The 23,993-nt window shown below is 42.7% G+C and overlaps 1 protein-coding gene across 1 annotated transcript; it reads right to left on the reverse strand.

The window, feature by feature from the left end:
* Positions 1 to 3,214: 3,214 nt before the first annotated feature.
* Positions 3,215 to 7,861, reverse strand: LOC132834946 (steroidogenic acute regulatory protein-like). Its single transcript, XM_060854116.1, has 7 exons — positions 7,798 to 7,861; positions 7,423 to 7,539; positions 6,764 to 6,909; positions 5,255 to 5,413; positions 4,957 to 5,141; positions 4,773 to 4,863; positions 3,215 to 3,325 (listed from the first exon to the last, which is right to left on the reverse strand). The coding sequence occupies exons 1-7, from the start codon at positions 7,859 to 7,861 to the stop codon at positions 3,215 to 3,217; spliced, it is 873 nt and encodes a 290-aa protein (XP_060710099.1).
* Positions 7,862 to 23,993: the final 16,132 nt, after the last annotated feature.

Consider the following 23,993-nt stretch of genomic DNA (forward strand, 5'->3'; position numbering starts at 1 on the left):
GCACCCTCATGAGCCAACACCGAGAGAGTGCATTCACCAGGCGAACTGCAGCAGTTCAAGGAAAATGCTCACTGCCACCTTTTCAGGGCTGACTGGGGGTGAGTGACAGATGCCAGTATTGCAGATGACAACTATGACCATAGCTGAACTTTGACATTGAGTTCACTTTCCTGCACTATCCCTGTATCTATTAGTCATCAACAATATAACGATTGCAACATGAAATGTGTTCAGTAACTCTGGATCACTGATTTGCAAGCAGCATGCTCCCTCAAACGGCAATATGATAATAACCAGAGAACCTGCTTTTTGTGATGTTGTTTGAGAACCTGCTCTTCTTTAAAGCCATTCTTTGAGAACCTTTTAGAAATACTTTCAAATGCCAGGGCATTCGTTACGTCTCCCATCTGAGAAAGGACCCCCCCCCCCCCCTCACTCTGTTAGACATCACATGAATAAACTCAGTCCTGCTTATTAGGCCCTTTGCTCCCCACAATCTTTTAGAGAAAAGTTATTTGTGTCTAGGCACCTCCTTTGCCTCAGTTAATCAGTTTCTCACCCAAGTTGTGTATTTGGGGAGGCATTGACCTCGTGGTATTATTGCTGGACTGTTAACCCAGGCAATGCGCTAGTAGAACTTTCATTAGGAACAATCAATCTGGAATTGAGTCTAATGATGGCTATGCATCCTTTGTCGATTTTTGGAAAAACCTATCTGGTTGACTAATGTCTTCAATGAAGGAAACTGCCACCCTTACCCTTGCCTGCATGGGTAGACCCACAACAATGTTGGTTGCCCTTGGGCAATTAGGGATGGGAAACAAATGCTGCCCTAGCTAGTGACACACTCATCCCATGAATAAATTCCTGATATATGAACCTATAATCCACACTGAAACTCCAGTGCACTCTCTTGCAATTGGCAAAGGTGTACAGCAATAGTTTTGTTTAAGGTTATTACCCCACATAATCTCCTGAGCAGTAGTGGAGTGTATTGCTGTGATAACACCTTCATTTCCATCGCACCTTCGTGGAAGTACCATTTACATTGACTTTTAAGTGCTTTGGACTGCCCAGAGATCATGAAAAGTTAAAGATAAATGCAGTTGATTTGTTCTCCTGGTGTAAAGATCAATGCCAGGCATTTGTTCAATGTCACTGCTTATTCTTATTCCCCATTGCAATTTCTCAAATCTCTACCACAAAAGAACCAGTATTTAATTTGACTAGTTTCTCCTCTTCTATATTCTCTCACAGAGTGTTTTTACATTTCTCATTTGTTTATTTCTGTTCTTTTTGCTCCCTCTGTAGCAGTTTCTGAATCATGTTTTGCTGAGATATAAAACTCTCAGGCTGACTATTCGTTTTGGAGATATGTAAACTTTTTTTTAATCTAATACTATCCTTTACTTTTTTAGTCAGCATTAACTGTACTATATTTACCCCAGAGCTTTTAATGCCTCAAGGAAATATATGTCTCTTGAGTATTATAAATTATTTCTTCAAGTATGCGTAATTGTCTTTCTCAATATTTTAATTTAATCTTCCAGCTCATCTCAACCAATTTGTTCCTCATTTCTCATTTTATGTCCCTAGTTTTAGCCCTGACAACAAATTTAAAAATGTAACATGAAATTCTGTTATAATATGATCACTCTTCTCCAGAGAATCCCTCACAGTACTGAAGATAATCAACCCTGTCCCTTGTGAAATGCTTGGTTTAAAGATTTGGAGGTGTAGTGGACAGTGAAGAAGGTTACCTCAGAATACAATGAGACCTTGATCAGATGGGCCAATGGGCTGAGGAGTAGTAGGTGGAGTTTAATTTAGACAAACGCGAAGTGCTGCATTTTGGAAAAGCAAATTAGAGTAGGACTTATACATTTAATAGTAAGCTCCTAGGGAGTGTTGCTGAACAAAGAGAGCTTGGAGTTCGTAGCTCATTGAAAGTCGATTCGCAGGTAGATAGGATAGTGAAGAAGATGTTTGGTATGCTTGCCTTTATTGGTCAGAGTGTTGAGTACAGGAGTTGGGAAGTCATGTTGCAGCTGTACAGGACATTGGTTAGAAAACTTTTGGAATATTGCGTGCAATTCTGGTCTCCTTCCTATTGGAAGGATGTTGGAAACTTGAAAGGGTTCAGAAAAGATTTACAAGGATGTTGCCAGAGTTGGAGGATTTGAGAGGTTGAATAGGCCGGGGTTGTTTTCCCTGTTGTGTCAGAGGCTGAGGGGGTGATCTTATAAAAGTTTATAAAATCATGAGGGGCATGGATAGGATAAATAGACAAGATCTTTTCCCCAGTGGTGGGGCAGTTCAGAACTAGAGGGCATAGGTTTAGGATGAGAGGGGAAAAGATATAAAAGAGACCTAAGGGGCAACATTTTCACAGAGGGTGGTACATGTATGGAATGAGCTGCCAGAGGAATTGGTGGAAGCTGGTACAATTACACCATTTAAGAGGCATCTGGATGGGTATATGAATAGGAAGGGTTTAGAGGCATATGGGCCAAATGCTGGCAAATGGGACTAGATTAGGTTAGGGTATCTGGTTGGCATGGAAAGCTGGACTGAAGGGTCTGTTTCAGTATTGTTATTGAAGTCACTGTGTCAGTATTGCTATCAATGTGTACACAGTTTTCAACATCCACAGCCTTAGATCTCTCAAAATACTCATGAGAGTTTGTAATACATTTGAATAAATAAATCTAAAACACACAAATATTCTCAACTGCAATCAGTTTACTGGCAAATCTTCCAGATAATCAGAAATAAATTAATAACATTATCACAAAAATAGCAGCAAATCATACCAAAATTACAGGATTTCTAACAGTCCTCAATTGCTTCCATCCCTTAAACATCAAGTACTGTTTACATCTTTCAAAACATTAGCATGAGTATCACGACACAGCGTGAAATCTAGCTGCGTTCCTATAGAAGTCTTGGAAATCATCAAGCTCATGCGTGAAGGCCACAAAATACTTTCCTCACCTCGTAAACGTTCCCTTGAATGATTTTGTGGCATGTATAAATGAGTTGTCTCAAGTATCTTGTGCCACAGCAAACCTAAAGGCACTTTCCTTTCGAGCCTTGCTTCATTGCTGCAAAACAATATCTTTGTCACAACACAGCAGCTGAGTGAACAGTGCAGAATGCCTTTTTAGTGAGTGCTCCATTTAAATTTGCATTGCTGGTATTGCCTGTTCCGAACTCAGCAGGATATGGAGAATGAGCTTGAAGAGAGTTGTTGGCGTAAATGTTCTGTGAAATCCACCTGTGCCCGTGACAATGCCTGATTGATGAGGGATTTTGGCAGCCAGCCCTATTGGTAAAGGAAAACAAAAGAAAAGCCATCTTCAGTCAGGAGTTCGGATATTTTGAAGCTTATGAAGACTAAACGTGTATTTAAGTGCATAATATTTGAAGAGAAATTAACCGTCTCAGTAATTATATTTAATAAATTGACTTCTGACAATGGGTATCTTCTAGCAGTCTTTATTGTCACTCCATGCCATCAGGTTGGGAAGGTCTATCGCTAGTTAATCAAACTAGTGAAGGCAGTACCATTGGAATCAACTTCTCCCACCCTTGACCATGTGAAGGACCCCGAGATTCCACTTCATTAGAAAGTTGTGTGCAATTCTGTGTCATGATGATGCTACGATAGGAGATTGCCCATGGTTCAATCACTGATGCCAAGAATGCAAACCTTTGTGGGTCACACCTCCAGAGCTGGTGTCATTCTCAAAAATGAGCTTGATTGGGAAATTCTGAGCCCAGTTGCTGCCATGTTGCAAAAAGGCATTTGCTGTATGCAGAGCTGAGCTAGTGTCACAGAGATTTGGGGGTGTTCTAATCTGCCAGGTTTACTGTATAACAAGTGGGCACGTTGGTGAGGCAGTGCATTTTGAGCTTCTGATACTGCTGACAAAGTGAGAGACAAAGCAATAGAGGTATAGTTCCTAAGTTTGGAGATGACACCGAAATAGTGGACATCAAAGAAGGTTACCTCAGATGGGCCAATGGGCTGAGGAGTGACAGATGGAGTTTAATTTAGATAATGCGAGGTGCTGCGTTTTAGAAAAGCAAATCCAAGCAGGACTTACACAATCAATGGTAAGGTCCTGGGGAGTGTTGCTGAACAAAGAGACCTTGGAGTGCAGGTTCATAGTTCCTTGAAAGTAGAGTCACAGGTAGATAGAATAATGAAGAAGGCATTTTGTATGCTTTCCTTTATTAGTCAGAGTGTTGAGTATAGAAGTTGGGAAGTCATGTTGCAGCTGTACAGGATATTGATTAGGTCACTTTTGGAACTTTGCCAGGATTGGAGGATTTGAGCTATAGGAAGAGACTGAATTGGCTGGGTCTGTTTATAAAGTCATGAGGGGCATGGATAGGATAAATAGACAAGGTCTTTTCCCTGGGGTTGGTGAGTCCAGGACAAGAGGGCATAGGTTTAGGGTGAGAAGGGAAAAATTTTAAAGGGACCTAAGGGGCAACTTTTTCACACAGAGGGTGGTATGTGTGTGGGATGAGCTTTCAGAGGAAGTGGTGGAGGCTGGTACAATTGCAACATTTAAGAGGCATCTGGATAGATATATGAATAGAAAGGGTTTGAAGGGATATGGACCAAGTGCTGGCAAATGAGACTAGATTTGGTTAGGATATCTGTTTGGCATGGATGAGTTGGAATGAAGGGTCTTTTTTTATGCTGTACCTCTCTATGACTCTACAAGAGGGGAGAAATACTAATCAAGTCACTAACGAACCTTCAGGTCCATGCTGAGAAGCCAAGTAAATCGTGTCTTGTTCTTGGCGCCTGCAGGATGTAGGATAATACACGAAATTCCAGTTTCACCTCTGTTTGGATGAAAATGTATATTAGGAATCACTGTTTCACAGCTTTAGCAATTTGTATTAGTGGTCTATTCGAATTGTGCAGCTATTCTGTACCTCACAAAGTCTTTCTGTGGTGGCATGCACTTGGATTCGGTGGCTATTCCCGTCAAGTAGCAGCAAGGTCCTTCTTTCCAGCAATGCCTCACGCTCACAAAGTCTCTCCGTCCAATGATGTTTCCGGCTGTGTCTCCCATGATTTCGTAAGTGACCATGGTATCGTTGCCAATTTTCCGCAAGACCTGAATGAATTGTCAAGAAACGTTTGTCAAAATTATATCCCCAGGCCAAGCTTTCCAGTGAATGTCGAACGTGTGGATGTGTGTAAGATGTGGAAGATTTCCTGTTAACCTACATGCAAGTGTTTGACGCTTGGATTCCATGAGCTCATTTGGTCAACTTTCTCATAAAGCTCATGATACACGTGTTCCGTAGTTGCATCCAGCACACCCTCCAATTTGAAGACTTTTCCAATTCCAGGTAGAACTTTGCTCATAACATTGTCACCATTCTCCTGAAAGAAGAGATAAGCATTTCTGGTTAATTTTTTTTTGTCGTTACCGTTTAGCAGCTTTGCCTCATTGTATTACATCATTGGGCTAGTGTGTTTGTTGCCCACCCTATGATCTACTCAACTCGTTCCTCTTCATTGCGGTGCCAGGCCAGTACATGTTAGTTAATCAGCCGGGGGGGGGGGGGGGGGGGGGGGGGTCATCACAACTGAGTTAATCTGTACCCTCACCCAACATGGATGTAGATGCAGCAGAAGGCAATATATAGCCCTTAGACATAGCAAACATAGTTAGCTTTTAAAGACAATAACCAGCCCTTAATTTGACTGGAATGAAATTGAGCATGCATACAACACACCTGGCTCCTGAGAGTTGCAGGAGAAAGTGAGGTCTGCAGATGCTGGAGTACCGGGCTGAAAATGTGTTGCTGGAAAAGCGCAGCAGGTCAGGCAGCATCCAAGGAACAGGAAATTCGATGTTTCGGGCACAAGTCCTTCATCAGGAATGCAACTCTTCAATCCTGAGAGTTGCAATGCCACAATATAAATTTGATCTCTGACTTGTCATTAGAGCCCTGCTATGTTAAATTAATCTAACTGCTTTGGTGCCATAATATCGTGACAAATAAGACAGCACCATTTCATACTCGATCATTCCCGGAGGTCTGGGAAAGTTAGCAATTAATTTTCATGAGGTGAGTGTGGTGCTGGAAAAACACAGCAGGTCAGGCAGATCCGCGGAGCAGGAGAATCAGCGTTTCAGGCATAAGCCCTTTATCATGATTCCTGATGAAGGGCTTATGCCCGAAACGTCAATTCTCCTGCTCCTCGGATGCTACCTGACCTGCTGGGCTTTTCCAGCACTACACTGTTGACTTTTTGAGTTCCAACATCTTCAGTCCTCACTTTCTCCAAACAAGTTTTCACGATGCAATCACACCAGAAGTTCTCGTAACTGTCATGTTTTTCACTTGTTTCAAAGCGTTCGTCGGTAGGAAAATAGTAAATGTGACCCTGCTTTTCAAGAACAGGAGCAGTTTGAAAGCTGGGAGTGGTGGCCCATTAGCCAGGCATCAGACAAAGGGAAAATGCTTTTAAGGATGTGGCAACAGCGCATTTGACAATATGATGAAGCAGTTATATGAAAGGATAATCACATTTGATTCATCTCAATCAATGAGTATACTCAAGATGATGATTGCTGGATTTTGGGTGTGAAGGGACATGGGGAATAGGGCAGGTTTGTAGAGCTGACCCAAACATACAGCTGTGATCTTACTGAATGGTGAAACAAGCAAAAGGGGCTGTATGATCACCTCCTAATCCGATTTCTTATATTAGGAAGAAAATTACCGTTTTGATTTCTGTTGTCCATCCGGCATCCTGGCTTAAAATCCCCAGAGCCTTTTGTAAAGCGTCTTCCCCTTGCTTCACGTAGGACAGTTCTTCTGTGCTGAGAGTCCGTTTTATTTCCGATCTTTCATCTTCGACCTTGAGAGCTGTGATAAAACCCAACGTTATATCACAATGTACAACAAACAAAGCAAACACTATTTCCTTCTCAAGTCATTTCTGTATTTTGACAAGTATTTGACTAGCTTCGGAAATATTATTTAGACAGTTGTAGGCTTGTACCTCACTCAATTTAAACTATCTCTCTGCCCTACTGCAAACCCTTTTGTTCTTCCTGCCCTTCCATCTTGCTATGGTACCATGGTCCATTTCCAACCATCCCTCTATCCTGCCTGATTAAAATCCAACAATCCAGTCACTAAGGGTCACTAAACAGCCCTCATCAGAACCAAGTGATTTGTTAATACATACACCCTTCCCAAAGTACTGTTGCTATGTTGCTGTCCCTCTACTGACTTGCCTTAGTTCAACTGTGCATTGAAATATCATCATATTATTGCCAAAAACCCAAAATTACTTCTAATAAACTTTGAGAATATCATTGCTAACTATCACAATAGCATAAAGAGAGTGCAAAGCTGTCAGAAAAAGCTGCTTACCTGCGTGAGGTTTTTTTTTCTGGACTAGAGAATCCCAGGTTCCTGACAGAAAATTGTCTTTAATTTTCATTCTTCTCATTTCATATGCTACGGCAGCTACTGCAGTTCTCTTCAATCCTAAATGAAGAGATTGAAATTATTTGAATTAACCCTTCCAATCCGCCTTAGTGCATAAGTGGCTCATAGTGTAGAAACAGATACATCTGTTATTACAGTCTGTTTCATTCAAAGTAACCAAGACATCAAAATTCCCACTTCACAACATTATTTAATTTCAAAAGATTTAATCATTAAGACCAAAGAAGTTGCTGTCTAAGACTCTCCACAGATTGCAAAATGCTTAGTTATTTTTTAAGACAATAGGTATACATTTACCTGTCATGTTCCTGAAATGCTGATGTGAGATTCCACAGCACAATTTGAATGTTGCTGGTAACATGGTTTTCAGCTAATTCCTGCTCTGTTCTGAGCTTATGCCGAACTTGCACAGTTTCTTTGGATTTATATTTGGTGCTTGAAGGCCAATATCTTTGATAAGGAATGTGCAGAGAGATACCCACCAGATGAATAGAGTATTCAAGGACAGCATAGGGAGCGATGAGTGTAGCACTATCAGAGGGCACTTTTTGATAGCCTCCTGAGTAATGTAAAGTATTGTGAGATGAAGAATTACTCACTGATGGCCTCAGGCATTTCCTCACTTGCTGCCGTATGGCAACAAAAATTGGCAAATTGTTTAATTAACTGGAGGTTGCTGGTCCTAAAGCAATTCAGCCTCCTCAAATGTCATTGTCTGTACCTTGTGTGCATATTAGCGAAGGGAAGTACATGATGCTGAGAATGCAGTATGTGGGCCTGATCTAATCTTGCCCATTGATTGGGAATGTTCCTGGGGAGTTGACTATTCAACCAGCCTAACTTCACCTTAACCCTTTCCTCAACCAACCACAAAGCAAGCACAATTTATTGTCCAATCACAGGACGCACCCAAAATGCCTTTTCTTTCTTCCCCTCAATCCCCAACATTTTTAAAAGCGGGCAATGAAAAGGTATGAGGAAAATGAAAGAAGAAGTTTGCTATAGCATTTAGGGTTAAAGAATATGAGGAGAAAGCAGGAGGAGGGGGTGGAGTTGGACAGTCAGCCATGACAGCACAGGCTTTCAGGGGTGAATGGCCTACTCCTACTTTTTCTGTTTCTCTGTACAACGAAAGGGTTAATTGTAGTCTAGGTCAGTGACTAGTTCACAGCTTCTTGGCTAGAATTTGTTTAAAAGGAGAAAATCAGGCTGAGGCGTCAAGCAATACAATGAATTGAAAAAAAAATTTAGAATAGAATTCCTACAGCGCAGAAGAGACCCTTCAACCCAGCAAGGCCACATCAACCCTCCAAAGAGTAACCCACCCAGACTCCCTTACGTTTATCCCTGACTAATGCACCTAACCTGCACATCCCTGAATACTATGGGTAATTTAGCTTGGTCAATCCACCCTAACCTGCACATCCCTGAACACTATGGGTAATTTAGCTTGGCCAATCCACCCTAATCTGCACATCCCTGAACACTATGGGTAATTTGGCTTGGCCAATCCACCCTAATCTACACATCCCCAAACACAATGGGCAATGTAGCATGGCCAATCCACCCTAACCTACACATCTTTGGATTGTGGGAGGAAACTGGAGCACCCAGAGGAAAGCCATGCAGACACAGGGAGAACGTGCAGTCGCCCAAGGCTGGAATCAAACCCAGGTCCCCGATGCTATGAGGCAGCGGTGCTAACCGCTGAGCCATCGTGCCACCCCAATTGAGACAGTAGAGTTATATTGCACATTGTTTCGACTTTGAAATATGTTCTTCCTCACCTGGAGCTTTGTTGAAACAAGGCAACACCTTTCTGTACCAGTGGGGCAGCAAAGGTCACTATTCGAAGAGTTGGCGATTCTATTGGCACCTGGGCAACAGTGTTTCCATCAAACCAGAAGCAACAAGCAGCTGAACTGCTGCTTCATCTCACTGCTGAGAATTTGAGGAGGTATTTGCACATCTACCTCACTCGTAACAATGCCATTCGTCAGTTCCCTCGTTTCTAATGTTCCAAAACCCTTTTAACAGCAAAATGCCGAAGAAAAAACAAACAGAGTTAATATGGCATGATTGAATTGGAAACTGCAGCAACTTTATTTCTGCAGTAGTTCCGACTCAGTTAAAGTCTGAAATAATTCACGGATTTACCTGCAGAACCTTATCATGTTTTAAAGCAAGTAGGAGAGAGATGAAAGAGAAAAGGATGAGGGAAGAAATAAAACTGATGAGATAAAAAAGAACAAAGCAACAGATCACGATAGGAGCAAAAGGATGGTTGGTGGCGAGAGAAATAAATTTATATCTTAGAAATTCAAAGATAGCTTCAAACTGTTATCTTCCATTGTACAGTACAGCACCCTGCCTTCAATCAAAAGTTAGTATATTACAAGAAAACAGTACATCTCTCTGCAATTGGCTTATTTTAAAATATGTTCTGTGATTTAATGTGTTGTACAGCATTTGTATATTATTCTTATTCGACTTTGGATGTCCATCATTTGTAATTTCTTGTGCCAACCACAAGGGGGTAGTATTGTGATTTCTGCTGTTCTGCTTTCCCAGTGAAAACAAAGTTCTGAATTTAGAGTACTTTTAACACTGTCAAACTTGCAAAGGAATTTCACAGCAGCATTATCCACCAGAATTTGACAGTAAGTCACATAAGGACACATTATTGCAGGGGATTGAAAGCTTGGTCTAAAACTGAAGGAGTGTCTTAAAGGCTGAAAGTAAGGTAGAGACAGAGAGAGAGAGGTCAGGAGGGAACTCCAGTTGAGATCCAGGAAACTGAAGGCAGTTGTGATGGACAAAGCACACGGGCCCAGAATAAGAGGAGTGCAGATATTGCTGAGGATGTGTAGGGCTGGAGGAGATTACAGGGAGAGGCGAATCTGCAGAGATGGTTAAACAGAAACATGAACATTTTAAACTTGGGGTTTTGCTTAAACTGAGTGCTAGAGAGAGGACAGTGTGAGGCAAGCCGAGGGTTTGAAGAAGTTGAGCCTAAGTTAAAAATCACACAACACCAGGTTGTAAGAGAGAAGTTGAGTCAAGTACAGGCGGTTGAGAGAGCTCAGGGCAGTGGAATGTTTAAATGAGGAACCTAATTTCTGCCCATCAATTACTGGAGGGTTCCTATGTAAGAAATACATCACTTTCAAGAAAAACAATTGACAGGTGAAAGATTTCCTCAGTGTTTTGAGAAATTATTTTGCTTTCTTATTTACTTATGACTGAATTATCATTCATAAATTATTAATTACAATTTTAAAATTTAGATGTAAGTCAATTCAATGAAAAAAATGCAGAAGGCAGTAGGATTTGGATTTAAGTAGTACCTTTGATGTCTTCAGAACATACTAAAGCACTTTACAGCCAATGAGCTATCAACGTCAACTTTCTTAAATTGCAGCAGCCAATGTGCTCACAGCAGGCTCCCATAAACAGTAACCCGACAATGACAGCTTTGTTAAAGATTAGGAGGTGCTGGTGCTGGTGTTGGACTGGGGTGGACTGTGTGATTTTTAGCTTTAATAAAGTGGTGTGAGGAATAAGTAGAAGCTGGCAAACAAGGGAAGACTCTCCCAGTTTGTGTTTGAATAGCGTCATCTGATCTTTGACAATTGTACCATTACCACCTCCTCCCTCTCCCCTGACCCACTCACACCCCTCAAGGAGAGGGATGAGTATCTCAACAGGACAGCAGAAGCTCTCACAACATCACACTGAGGTGCTGCGGGTGGGGTGGCCCAGAGCCAATCATTTCACCAAAGGATTGGTTTTCCCCGTCCCGAATATAAACGTGATTTCTGGAGTCATGCCTACCTTCAGGACATTTCCTCATATTAATAGGTGCTAGATAAATTAAACATGCACTTGGTGTCTTTAGTCTTTCCTTTGTTCACGTTCAGCATATTGGAATCGGAGCAATGCTGCTATAGGAGGCATCTCCTGAATTCTTTGTTTCCGGCATTACACTTGTTATAAAATCATCTGCTCTAAACAGGATATTCAAATAAACCGTAAATAAATATATTAATAAAGCTTCTTTCATCATACTGGCATGGCCTTGCTGAAATCAGAATTCTAAATGTAAACATCACCCGTATGAATGATTGCTTGGCCTATGCAATGGTTCAGTTTGATTTCACTTCAGAAAGGTTCTGGAAAAGGATCCCGTGCAGGGAGAGCAATCCTCAGGTAACGGACTGACTTCCTCTCGTGGCTACCTCAGGGCTGATGGAATCCCAGCCAGTCACTCAGGTCATCTCCAGGTGAGAGGAGCTCCTGTTCTCTTTCACACACGTGTACATACACAAAGACAGACATGTGGAGATGCATACAGACACTAACACACACATACATACACATACACACACACACTCTCTCACACACACACATACATAATCTCGCTCACACACACACATTCACACACATACACACTCACACACACACTCTCTCTCTCACACACATACATACACTCACACACACACACTCACACACTCTTTCTCACACACACATTCACACACCTACACCCCCATACACATTTACACATACACACACAACACACACACGGAGACGTAGTAACACTTAAGTACATGAATAGGAAAAGTTTAAGGGGATATGGACCAAGCACATGCAAGTGGGACTAGATTAGCTTGGGCAGCATGGACGAGTTGGACCCAATAGTCTGTTTCTATGCTCCATGACCCTATGACATACACAGACACCCAGACATGTATACAGACGTACACACACAGCTACAGACACATATACACAGTGACACGCATACATGCACATAGAGACACACAAGTACACACACACATACAGAGACACAAACACACACACAAACACATATACAGTGACACACACATGCACAAAGACTCATGCAAACAGAGGCACACACAGTCATGATCAAATTAATGAGGGACTTTGAAATGGAGGAGAGCGAGGCTGAGCTGGCGTTAAGGAGGCAAGTCCAAAGCTTAGGAGCCAGCCAGCTGACAGCACAATGTTGGAGTGATCCAAACCAGGAACATAGGCCCGAGTTAAAGGAGTGTGGATATCTCAGGGTGGTTGAGGCTGGAGGAGGTGTCAGAGATAAGGATGAGCCTATGGAGGGTTTTTTAAGTGATGGTGTGAATTCTAAAACCCAGGCAATGAACACACGTGTGATCGGTAAACACAGACCTGCCCCATCTTAAAACACCGACAGCAAATGTGATTGAGGGGCAGTGTGTTGGTAAGAATCGGATGTAAAGTTGTGTTAGTTTCTGTGTCACAGTGCAGGACTGGGGAGAGAAGGGATTGATGCGACTGTGAAAAATGGGAGCTAGTGACTGGAGAGCCACATGCAGTGATGGAGAGGCATCTGAGCAAGATGGCATGGTCAGGGGCAAAGGTCAAGAAGGATGAAGAGGAATAACTTTGGTTTGTTCGAGCCACAGAGGAACTCACTGTGACCCGATTAAGATCCATTTACTACCCCGTCAAGTGCAAGAAACTGATTGGTTAAGACTCATTTATTACCCGTGCAAGGACAGGAAACTGATTGGTTAAGAGCCAATTACTACCCATGCAAGGGCGGGAAACTTCTTTGGAAGAGTTCAAACAACTAGATTCCAGGAACAATGTACATGGATTTGGGAAGTAACTCACATTCTGTGATTGGTTGAAAAGGGAAGTTTGTGTTTGATTTACAGGAATGATTTCAGCTTTTACCACAGATTGATGGATAAGCTCTTTGTTCTTTGAGTGAGAGTGAAGGAGGCAAACAAAAGAGATTTCGGATGGATGAGGTGCTGCTGCTGCTGCTGCTACAAACTGTCCTGAATTATGTGTTAATTTAATATTAAATAAGATCAAATATACTCCTGGCTACATACTTTTAGAAGAACTAGAACAGTTGTTCTGTTTGAAGATTCCGATCATTAAAATTCCCTACCCAACACCGAGGACTTCATTGAAGTGAACATTATTATTGAACAGAACAAATAATGAGACCTATACTTTCCAAATTTATTCCAATTTCAGTTGGGGGATTAAAGGGCATTCCTGAAATCCCGAATGACTATTCAGCTAGGGGTTGTTTGGGTATCAGCAGAGGCCTGGCTTTGGGATGGTTGACAAAAGACTTTAAGCTCAACACTCTGCATCTGAGGCCTGTGCTGTTTCCCCCACTCCGGTCAGCAGCGGGCAAAGCTCTGAACAAGTTGTGAAGGGAAATCCAGACTCCGAAGCTGGCCATGAGGGTCTGAGTGGGAATAGAGGGTGTCGGACCTTCTTGTTGGCACTTTGCAACCCACCATCGCCACAAATTAAGAGCCGGAGTGTTGCAGTCAGGGGCGCCTCTGAGCCAGTCCAATGGCAGGAACAGGGCGTGGGAGGTGATCGGGGTCTAGGCCTCGGTGCCGGAGGAGATGTTGACGGTTGCCACGGGAGTTGCTCACAGGAAGTATCCGAGAAAGGTCAGGGGTTGCAATCTGTGACCTTTGCTGACTTTCCTATCCTCCCTCACACAGGGTGGGGAGCACATGGAGGCCATTTTGAAAGATGTCAGCTGTCCTGAGTGGAAACTGATGACTCAACATTGACAAGAGCAACACATCTGAATTCTTCTGCAACTTTCTACCACACAGAGTAACATCTTGACCCAATAAGCTATCCAAAGGTTTCTCTACCTGATCTGCATCTGCGCTAAGCTTTGTTTAGCCTTAATATTTATATATTTTTCACTGAATCAAGCGATACCTCAGACTTGTTTTTGATAACTTCATCTGTTTTATATTTTAATGGTTTATTTTAAAGTATAATTGCATCATAAAATAATCATCTGCAGTCAAAATTAATAGTTATAAGGGTGCGTAGTCTCAACAATAGATACTGTTTAGGAAATGTATTTTTGCATTGGTGTTTGATTCCATAAAAAAAGGATCTAAAGGAAAAGGACAGTCTTTTACAATGTTGTGCAAAACACTGGAAGTTTGATTATTCTATATCAGTGAGAGAGGTGAGGAATTGCTCCCTGATGTTAATAAGGAGAGATTAGTCCATAGGTAGGAAGCATAGGGCTCCTGTGGTGCAGTGGTAGTGCAGAAGGTCTGGGTTCAACCCCCATCTGCTCCGGGGTGTGACTGGGTTTGTCAGGAAGCATGTACATCCTTACAGGATGTTAGCCTAATGATTTTCTTTCAATTCAGTATGATTTTGGAGACTAAAAGACAGCAGCTAATTCTAATAGTGTCAGAAGCAGATGAGGCAGGGAATATTGCAAATAGCCTTCGCACCAAAAGATGTGTAGGGGGGAGTGGGCTACTATCTCACAGTCACTGGGAACAGAGTCACTTCATTGCACATACTGTGTAGGCTGTCAACAATGAGTAGTTACTGTTGGAAGAACAGACAAATCACAACGAGCTCATGAATGACATGGTTACCCTGATCCCTTTGTGCTGATTATCGACTGACCAATCCAGAGACTCAGGACTAACAATACAGTACAGGATGTTAAATCCCCTGAAATAAATGTAGAATTTAAATGCTCTTGTAAGCAAGAAAAGATGCTATTGAAGTTTTGGATTGTCATTAAAATCGAATACCTTCACTTGTCCAGCCTCTATATCCCACACTCAAAGACAGCACTCAGCAAGTGACCATGCACCAGACATAGGAACAGGGGTAGGCCATTCATCCCCTTGAGCTTGTTCTGGTGTTCAATGAAGTCTGTGGCCTAATTGTATTCGGGCCTCCTTTAATACCTTTGCTTAATAAAAACATGAGCTATGTCAGACTTAAAGTTAACAACTGATTGAGCAAAATTACTGTTTGTGGAAGAGAGCTCCAGTTAGCGACCAGCTTCTATAAAAGTGTATGTACAAACACTCAAAGCAAACAAAGGTGTTTGTGGCTGTTGGATGTCAATCCGCTCAGTCTCAGGATGTTGCTACAGGGTAATGGCCAACGTCAGCTCTCTCCAGCTGGTTCTTGATGAAGCAATAAAAGTGGAGCTGTTCACTGACGATGGGACAAATCACCAAAAATCACAGATCATCAAACCTCCAGACTTGTGCTTATAAATACCAAGTGACGTTTACATTGCACAAGTGTCAAGCGATGACCTTTCTAAGCACAAGGGACACTTAACTAATTGCCATTTCCCTCCACCATTAACATTCTGGGTCATCAATAGGGAGCTGAAACACAACTGTACCAGACTTATAACCCACCCACAGTTATGAGGACAGGTCAAAGGTTAGAGTAGCTCTCTTTATAGCTTGCCTCCAACTAGAAAGCCATCTCTTGCTATTCTTGCTGTTACCATCACTGAATCCCCCACTATCATCATCCTAGGGGTTACCATTGACCAGAGATTGTCTGGACTAGCCGTATAAATACAGTGGCTACAAGAGCAGGTCAGAGGCTAGGAAGTCTGCAGTGAGAAACTCATCTCCTGGTTCCCCAAAACCTATCCACCATCTACAAGGCACAAGTCAGGAGTGTGATGGAATACTCAACAACATTCAAAAAGCTTAGCACCATTCAGAACGAAGCAGCCCACTTGACTGGCACCCCATCCACAAACATCCACTCCCTCCACCACTGACACCCAGTAACAGTGGTGTACACCATCAACAAAATGCAATGCATAAATTCCATGGCTCCTGAGACAGTGCCTTCCAAACCCACAGCCACTACCACCTGGAAGGACAACCAGTTACTTGGGAACACCACCACCTGCAAAGTCCCTCAAGCAACTCACCTTCCTGACTTGGAAATGTATCGCTATTCGTTCAGTGTCACCAAGTCAAAATCCAGGAAAGCCCCCCCTAATGGAATTCCAAATGGACTGCAGTGATTCAGAAAGCCAGCTCATCTCCACCTTCTCAAGGACCCTAGTGTTTGACAGAAACGTTCTGGCAGCGCCTGCAATAACCACATCTATGAATGTTTAAAACTGCCCCCTCACCAAAGACTCTGACAGGTTTGGTACCTTTGCTTAGCAGAGTCACAGAGTCACGTGGCACAGATACAGACCCTTCCGTCCAACTCATCCATGCTGACCAAGTTTCCCAAACTAAACTAGTCCCACTTTCCTGGTGTTTAGCCCGTATCCCTCTGAACCTTTCCTATTCATGTCCCTGTCTTTTAAATGTTCTAATTGTAACCTGCATCTACCACTTCCTCTGGCTGTTCATTCCACACGTCAACCACCCTCTATGTGGAAAAGTTGCCCATCAGGTCCCTTTTTTAAACCTTTCTACTCTCACCTTAAAAATATGCCCCCTACTTTTGAACTCGCCAACCTTGCTATTCACCTTATCTCACGATTACCCCTCACAATTTGCGAAGCTTCTGTAAGGTCACCCCTCAAACTCCTACTCTCCAGTGGAGGAAGTTCCAGTCTATCCAGCCTCTCCTTATAATACAAACCCTCCAGACCCAGCAACATTCTGGTCATTCTTTTCTGAACCCTCTCCAATTTAATAATATCCTTCCTACAGCAGGGAGACCAGAGCTGCACACAATACTCCAAAAGTGGCCTCACTAACGTCTTGTACAATTTGAACATGATGTCCCAACTCCAATATTCAATGCACTGAGCAACAAAGGCAAGTGTGCTAAATGTCTTCTGAACCACCCTCTCTACCTGTGACGCAACTTTCAAAGAACTATGTATCTGAACCCTTACGTCGCTCTGTTTGACAGCTCTTCCCAGAGCCCCGGCCATTAATTGTATACACCCTGTCATAATTTGTTTTTACCAAAATACAATACATTCAAATCAAACTTTATTGACTATTCCTCGGCCCATTGATCCAATTGATCAAGATCCCTTTGTACTCCAAGAAAAACTTCTTCATTGTCAACTATATTAACAATCTTGCTGTCATCCGCAACCTATTAACCACGCCTCCTAACTTCTCATCCAAATCATTTAAATAAATGACAAACAACAATGGACCCAGCACCGATCTTTGCAGAACACAGCTGGTCACAGGCCTCCAGTCCGAAAAATAACTCCACCGTCGCTCTCTGTGATGAGGGATTAGTATCAAAATTTGCACTGTCTCTTGGGACATTCAGTGAGGGTCTGCAGTCTATGTTTTAAGGTATGGACAAATTGCAACGTTAGGCAGTTTACAGACACTTCTCCAAAGTGTTACATCTGACCTCTGATCCAACTCATCCTGAATCAATGGCATAATGATCCTGTATGTTCATGTCAAGCTCGGAAGGAGTGGGAACATACTCATTCAGTGAAAGATACGGAGTAGAAGGCTGTCTCAGCAGTTCCTATCAATTTGAACTTGAATGACTCCGGTGTGAACTTATACTTTGGCATAGGATAAGGAGAGAAGGTGACAACAGACTGCAATCTGTATTGTTGGAACAGATTGGCCTGGGACAAAGCAGAACTCAAGAAAATCTGATGGACACATGATTCGGAGATAACCAGAAAGCTAGTTGCCAATAATCTTTAGTGGAGAGACCAAGGTTGATTGGTATATGCAAACATTCATTGAGAAAGTTCTAAAATCACAAATTAAATGCTTGAGATTCCAACTAGTGAAGCTTCTTTCTTGAGATTACCCTTTTTAAGGTATGTATGTACAGTGTTGTTTCTGTGAACTTTATTTCTCTCTCGGTGACTAGTTATCCCAATTAAACTTGCTTCCACCACACTCTCAGCCAGCACATCCCAGATGTCAACCGTTTGCTGTGTGGAAATATTATCCTTCATGTTGCTGTTGGTTCTTTATCCACTGTCGTAAATCTGTGTCGCCTTGGTCTCAATATGTCCACCAATGGGAGCAGCTGCTGCCTATCTGCTTTGTTCAGACCACTCTTGGTTTGGAACACCTCCTAGCCTCACTAAAGACAACAGCTCCAGCATCTCAAGTTTAACTGTGTTACCGAAGATCTTCATTCTCGGAACCAGTCACATGATACCCTGAGAATGGGGGAAGGAGGTGAGTGGGCTGACAGAGGAGTACCCACACAATGTAGCCCATTTATGGTACCACCACCCACCAGATGGGATCCTACCCTGATACCCAGTTGCCCAAAAATCAGTGGCACCCAATGCCCATGTGGAAGAATGAGTGAAGAATCAGATTGAAGACTGTGAGGTGCTGCATTTTGGAAAGGCAGAGCAGGGTAGGACTTACAGACTTGATGGTAAGATCATGGGGAGTGTTGCTGAACAAAGAGACCTTGGAGTGCAGGTTCATAGTTCCTTGAAAGTAGAGTCGCAGATAGACAAGGGGGTAAAGAAGGTATTTGGTATGCTTGCCTTTATTGGTCAGTGCATTGACTATAGGAGCTGGGAGCTCATGTTGCAGCTGTACAGGACATTGGTTAGGCCACTTTGGAATACTGCATTCAATTCTCATCTCCCTATACAGAAGAGTTGTTGTTAAATCTGAAAAGGTTTCAGAAAAGATTTGCAGGAACGTTGCCAGGGTTGGAGGGTTTGAGCTCTTGGTGAGGCTGAACTTGGCAGGGGCTGTTTTCCCGGGAATGTCGGACACCGAAGGGTGATTGTGTAAAAGTTTATAAAATCATGAGGGGCATGGATAGGATGAATTTCCAGAGTCTTTTCTCAGAGAGGGGAGTCCATAGCTAGAGGGCATAGGTTTAAAGTGAAAGGAGAAAGATTTAAAAGGGACTTAAGGGACAAATTTTTCACACAGGGGATGGTGCATGCGTGGAATGAGTTGCCAGAGAAAGTGGTGGAGGCTGGTACAATTACAGTATTTGAAAGACATCTGGATGGGTATATGAATAAGAAGGTTTTAAAGGGATATGGGCCAAGTGCTGGCAAATGGGACTAGATTGGATTGGTCAGCATGGACAAGTTGGACTGAAGGGTCTGTTTCATGCTGCCTATCTCTATGAATCTGTAAACCCAGGTCAAGTTGTGTCCAGGAACAGCCTGGCCAAGTTCACCAGACAAAAGGCCAAATTATTAGATAGGCTGAGAAAATGTTCACCCTAACCCCAGTTGATGTTGAGCAAGTGTTTGATAAAGGTTCATCACATCTTCCTACCTTTGTGTAGCGTGCATTTACAAAGCTCGAGATCCCATGGACCTTTATGCGACCTGCAACCTTCAACAATTTGTGCATATTTAAGGGGAAGCTACAAACACCTGCAAGAGGGAAAAGGAAATCAGAGAGTATTCTGATAGACTGTGGTGTGTGAGAGGTTTCTTTTGGAAGTTCAAGCCCAGTATTGAACCCATCGGGCTGAATGGCCTGTTTCGGTGTCATGTAGTCTGGGCAGTCCCAAAGACTCTCAGCCATTAGCATTTGTGGAAAAGAAAATGCAGGAGAGAATTTCCAGATTGTTCACAGGTTTCACCTCACGTTTGGTGGTAAACGCAGCGGTTGTGTGAAATTTCCCTTCTTGAAGCTCACTGAATGTTCTAACCCAGTCAATGTTGCATCAGTGCAGTGCACATTTCTGAAAAATACATCATTTTAGTGTCTTTTCTCTATAGGATTTGTAAATAATGAGACATGCAGATTTGTTTTGTCATTCTTTGCATACTTATGCTTTGGTCCAAGTGGTGAACATAGCTGAAATAGCCCCTCACAGCTCGGGGTCCTTCGTTTGTATTGTTCCAGCTTTCTGATCAGATGCTGAAGGCTGGCTCAAGAGTATATGGTTATTCCAGCTGACATTCAATGAAAACATAAGAATTACTTGAGCTGTTTGTGGGTTTTGCTGCACACAGATGGCCTACTGTGTTATCAGATGTAATGGTGATTACAATTCATAAGTAGCTCATGGGGTAGGAATCACTTTGCAATGTGTGGAAAACAGGGCGTGTGTCTGGTAAATGGAAGTAATGAAGGAATTTCTTCTGGAAGTGAGGTCAGTGAATTAATTTAAACTGTAGGCCTCCTGGCCCTGGGTTGAGTTGGAACGGCCTACCCTGGCCGCCTGGGGAAAGGGTGTGATATCTCACCTCAGTACTGCCTTGAGCTAGGTCATGAGATGGTTAGCCAGAACAACTGCCTGTTCAAGCCACCGGTAATTAGATGTAAGACAAAGGCGCACAGTGTACGGGTAATGTATTAGCATGGATAGAAGATTGGTTAACCAGCAGAAAGCAAAAAGTGGGCATAAATGGATGTTTCTCTAATGGGCGATCAATGGCTAGTGGTGTGCCTCAGGGATCAGTGTTGTTCACAGTTGTTTACAATTTACATAGATGATTTATAATTGGGGACCAAGTATGGTATGTCAAAGTTCGCAGACAACATTAAAATGAGTGGTTGGGCAAAATGTGCAGAGGACACTAAAGGTCTGCAGAGATTTATAGTTAGATTAATTGAGTGGGCAAGGTCTGGCAGATGGAGTACAGAGGAACCTCGATTATCTGGCATTCGATTATCTGAATGTCGGATTATCTGGCAAGATTGCAAGGTCCCGATACTTGGCTAAAGTATGTAATCCAGAATTCGATTAACTGAACAAAACTCCATGCCCGAGTCCATCGGATAATCAGCGTTCCTCTGTACGCTGTTGGTAGATGTGAGGTCATCCATTTTGGTTGGAATAACTGCAAAATCGGCTATTAGTTAAATGGTGAGAAATTGCAGCATGCTGCTGTGCAGAGGGACCTGGGTGTCCTTGTGTGTGAATCACAAAGAGTTGGTTTGCAGGTGCAGCAGGTACTTAAGAAGGTAAATGGAATATTGTCCTTCATTGCCAGAGAGATGGAATTTAAAAACAGGGAGGTTATGCTGCAGCTGTACAGGGTGCTGGTGAGGCCACACCTGGAGTACTGTGAGCAGTTTTGGTCTCCTCACTTGAGAAAGGATGTACTGGTCCCTGGAGGAGTGTAGAAGAGGTTCACTGGGTTGATTCTACAGTTGAGGGGGTTGGTTTATGAGGAGAGATTGAGTAGACTGGGACTATACTCATTAAAATTTAGAAGAATGAGGGAGGGGATCTTACAGAAACATAAAACTATGAAGAAAATAGAAAAGATAGAAGCAGGGAGGCTGTTTCCACTGGCGGGTGAAACTAGAATTAGGGGACATAGCCTCAAAATAAGCTGGAGCGATTTAGGACTGAGTTGAGGAAGAAATTCACCCAAAGGGCTATGAATCTGTGAAATTTCTTGCCCAGTGAAGCAGTTGAGGCTGCCTCACTGAATGTTTTTAAGGCAAAGTAGATAGATTTTTGAACAGTAAAGGAATTAAAGGTTATGGTGAGTGGGTGGGTAAGTGGAGCTGAGTCCAGGAAAAGATCAGCCATGATCTTATTGAATGGCGGAGCAGGCTCAATGGGCCAGATAGACTGTTCCTGTTCCTATTTCTTATGTCCTTATCATGTGGAACTCCCATGGTCAGAGACAGAACACCTCCTCCCACTCTCCTCAACTGCATCTCTGAGGAAGGTAAAGGTTTCTCTACTGGCAAACATATTGCCAGATGTTTTTGAAAAACCAGCAAAACTATTTATTTAATTTTTATATTTGTTCCTTTAGTGTCACTGGATCCTGGAAATCTCTCCCTTATAGCGTTGGGGGTCTCCCTACATTTAGGCTCAGTTGTTAGCATGGCTCCCTCACAGCACCAGGGACCCAGGTTCAATTAAACCCGCAGGCATCCATTTGTGCGGAGTTTGCACATTCTCCCTGTGTCTGTGTGGGTTTCCTCCAGGTTCTCTGGTTTCCTCCCACAGTCCAAAGATGTGCAGGTTAAATGGATTGGCCATGTTCAATTACCCATACTTCCAGGGATGTGCAGGCTAGGTGTATTAGCCATGGGACATGCAGGGTTACAGGAATAGGGTGGGGAGGGGGTGGTTCTGGGTGGGATGCTCTTTGGAGGCTCGGTGTGTACTTGATGGGCCGAATGGCCTGTTGCCACACTGTGGGGATTCCGATTTGGAGATACTGGTGTTGGACTGGGGTGTACAAAGTTAAAAATCACACAACACCGGGTTATAGTCCAACAGGTTTAATTGATAGGAGCGCTGCTCCTTCATCAGGTGGTTGTGGATAACCTGGTGTTGTGTGATTTTTAACTGTGGGGATTCTATGATTCTACATCAAATTCGAAGCCAGCTCACTACCACCTACTCCAGAGCAACCAGGGACAGGCAATAAATGATGGTCCAGCTAAAAATGCCCACATCTGATGAAAAAATGTTACTACCACAACATTACAATGTATTTGAGGTCAAAGATTATCACTGTGAAACCCCCTAGGCTTGCTTGATTGTACAATGGCACTGCAGAGTGAGAATGTTGTGAACATCAGCGGTGAAACCAAATTTTTGTTGGTGAAGGGACCCTTTATTCTGATTTTCCTGAAATCTTTGCTGAGTCTGCTGTGCAAAAACATCTATCAACTATGGAAGGTGAGTTATCTGCTTCTCAACAGCTACATCTCTCTTATTCCGTTTGAGCAGTAATTTAAAATCTGATTATATTAATCAATTAAAGTTAATATTGTATTAACTTTAGTTCTTCATTTTTTTCTTTTAAAATATCAAATCCTTTTTTGACAATTTTAACTTGCAGCAGATCATGTATTAAGTTGCATTTCAGGTAAAAATAAAAGCTGATCATTTCTGACATATTGATTAAAATAGCATTAGCGCAGGCTCTGGGGTATAAAGCAGGGATCCTGGTTTCTGGTTCAATCCAGCTTCATCTGAACGAGGTGGGACCACATAATAATGAATGAAAGCTCCTCGGATCCAGAACCCTTCATGTTAACACATTTATTAGATTAGATTAGATTACTTACAGCATGGAAACAGGCCCTTTGGCCCAACAAGTCCACACCGACCCACCGAAGCGCAACCCACCCATACCCCTACATTTACCCCTTACCTAACACTACGGGCAATTTAGCATGGCCAATTCACCTGACCCGCACATCTTTGGACTGTGGGAGGAAACCGGAGCACCCGGAGGAAACCCACGCAGATACGGGGAGAATGTGCAAACTCCACACAGTCTGTCGCCTGAGGCGGGAATTGAACCTGGGTCTCAGGCGCTGTGAGGCAGCAGTGTTAACCACTGTGCCACCATGCCGCCCACAAAGTGCCTTATGTAGTGCCTTTGATAAACCAGGAAGTCTCCAAGTGCTTGACTGTTACATAAGCAGATGGGAATGAATATCAAGAAAATTAAGGGGATATTAGTGCAGTAGATATGAGTAGTTTTTATAGGGAGGACAAAGGGGTGATGAAGCAGCAGAGAGATTCAGGGAGATAATTAAAGGAGACTATAAAACATTGTCACGTTTGATGTGGTGAAAGATGTTGGAGGAAGGTCTAGTTCTAAAAGGGTGTAGTCCTGGAGAAGGTTACAGACTGTACAACATTAAATTCAATTCTTTGCAAATCCATCACTTTATTCAAAATAAATTATCAGACCGTGGAGGATAAATTAAAGCGAAACCACTCATTGAATCAAGCTGACCAGAATTTGCATTTATATAGGCACTTTCAGA

The sequence above is a fragment of the Hemiscyllium ocellatum genome, chromosome 43 (assembly GCF_020745735.1).
Source record: "Hemiscyllium ocellatum isolate sHemOce1 chromosome 43, sHemOce1.pat.X.cur, whole genome shotgun sequence".
NCBI lineage: Eukaryota > Metazoa > Chordata > Chondrichthyes > Orectolobiformes > Hemiscylliidae > Hemiscyllium > Hemiscyllium ocellatum.

Bases quoted from the DNA above. Each gene is read 5' to 3' on its own strand.
- LOC132834946 (XM_060854116.1), bottom strand. From the start codon at position 7,861: ATGTTACCAGCAACATTCAAATTGTGCTGTGGAATCTCACATCAGCAT. The intron at 4,864-4,956 runs GTACAGAATAGC...TCATCCAAACAG, and splicing joins CCACAGAAAGACTTTGTGAG to AGGTGAAACTGGAATTTCGT. The intron at 3,326-4,772 runs GTTCGTTAGTGA...CTTTACCAATAG, and splicing joins TTCTCAGCATGGACCTGAAG to GGCTGGCTGCCAAAATCCCT.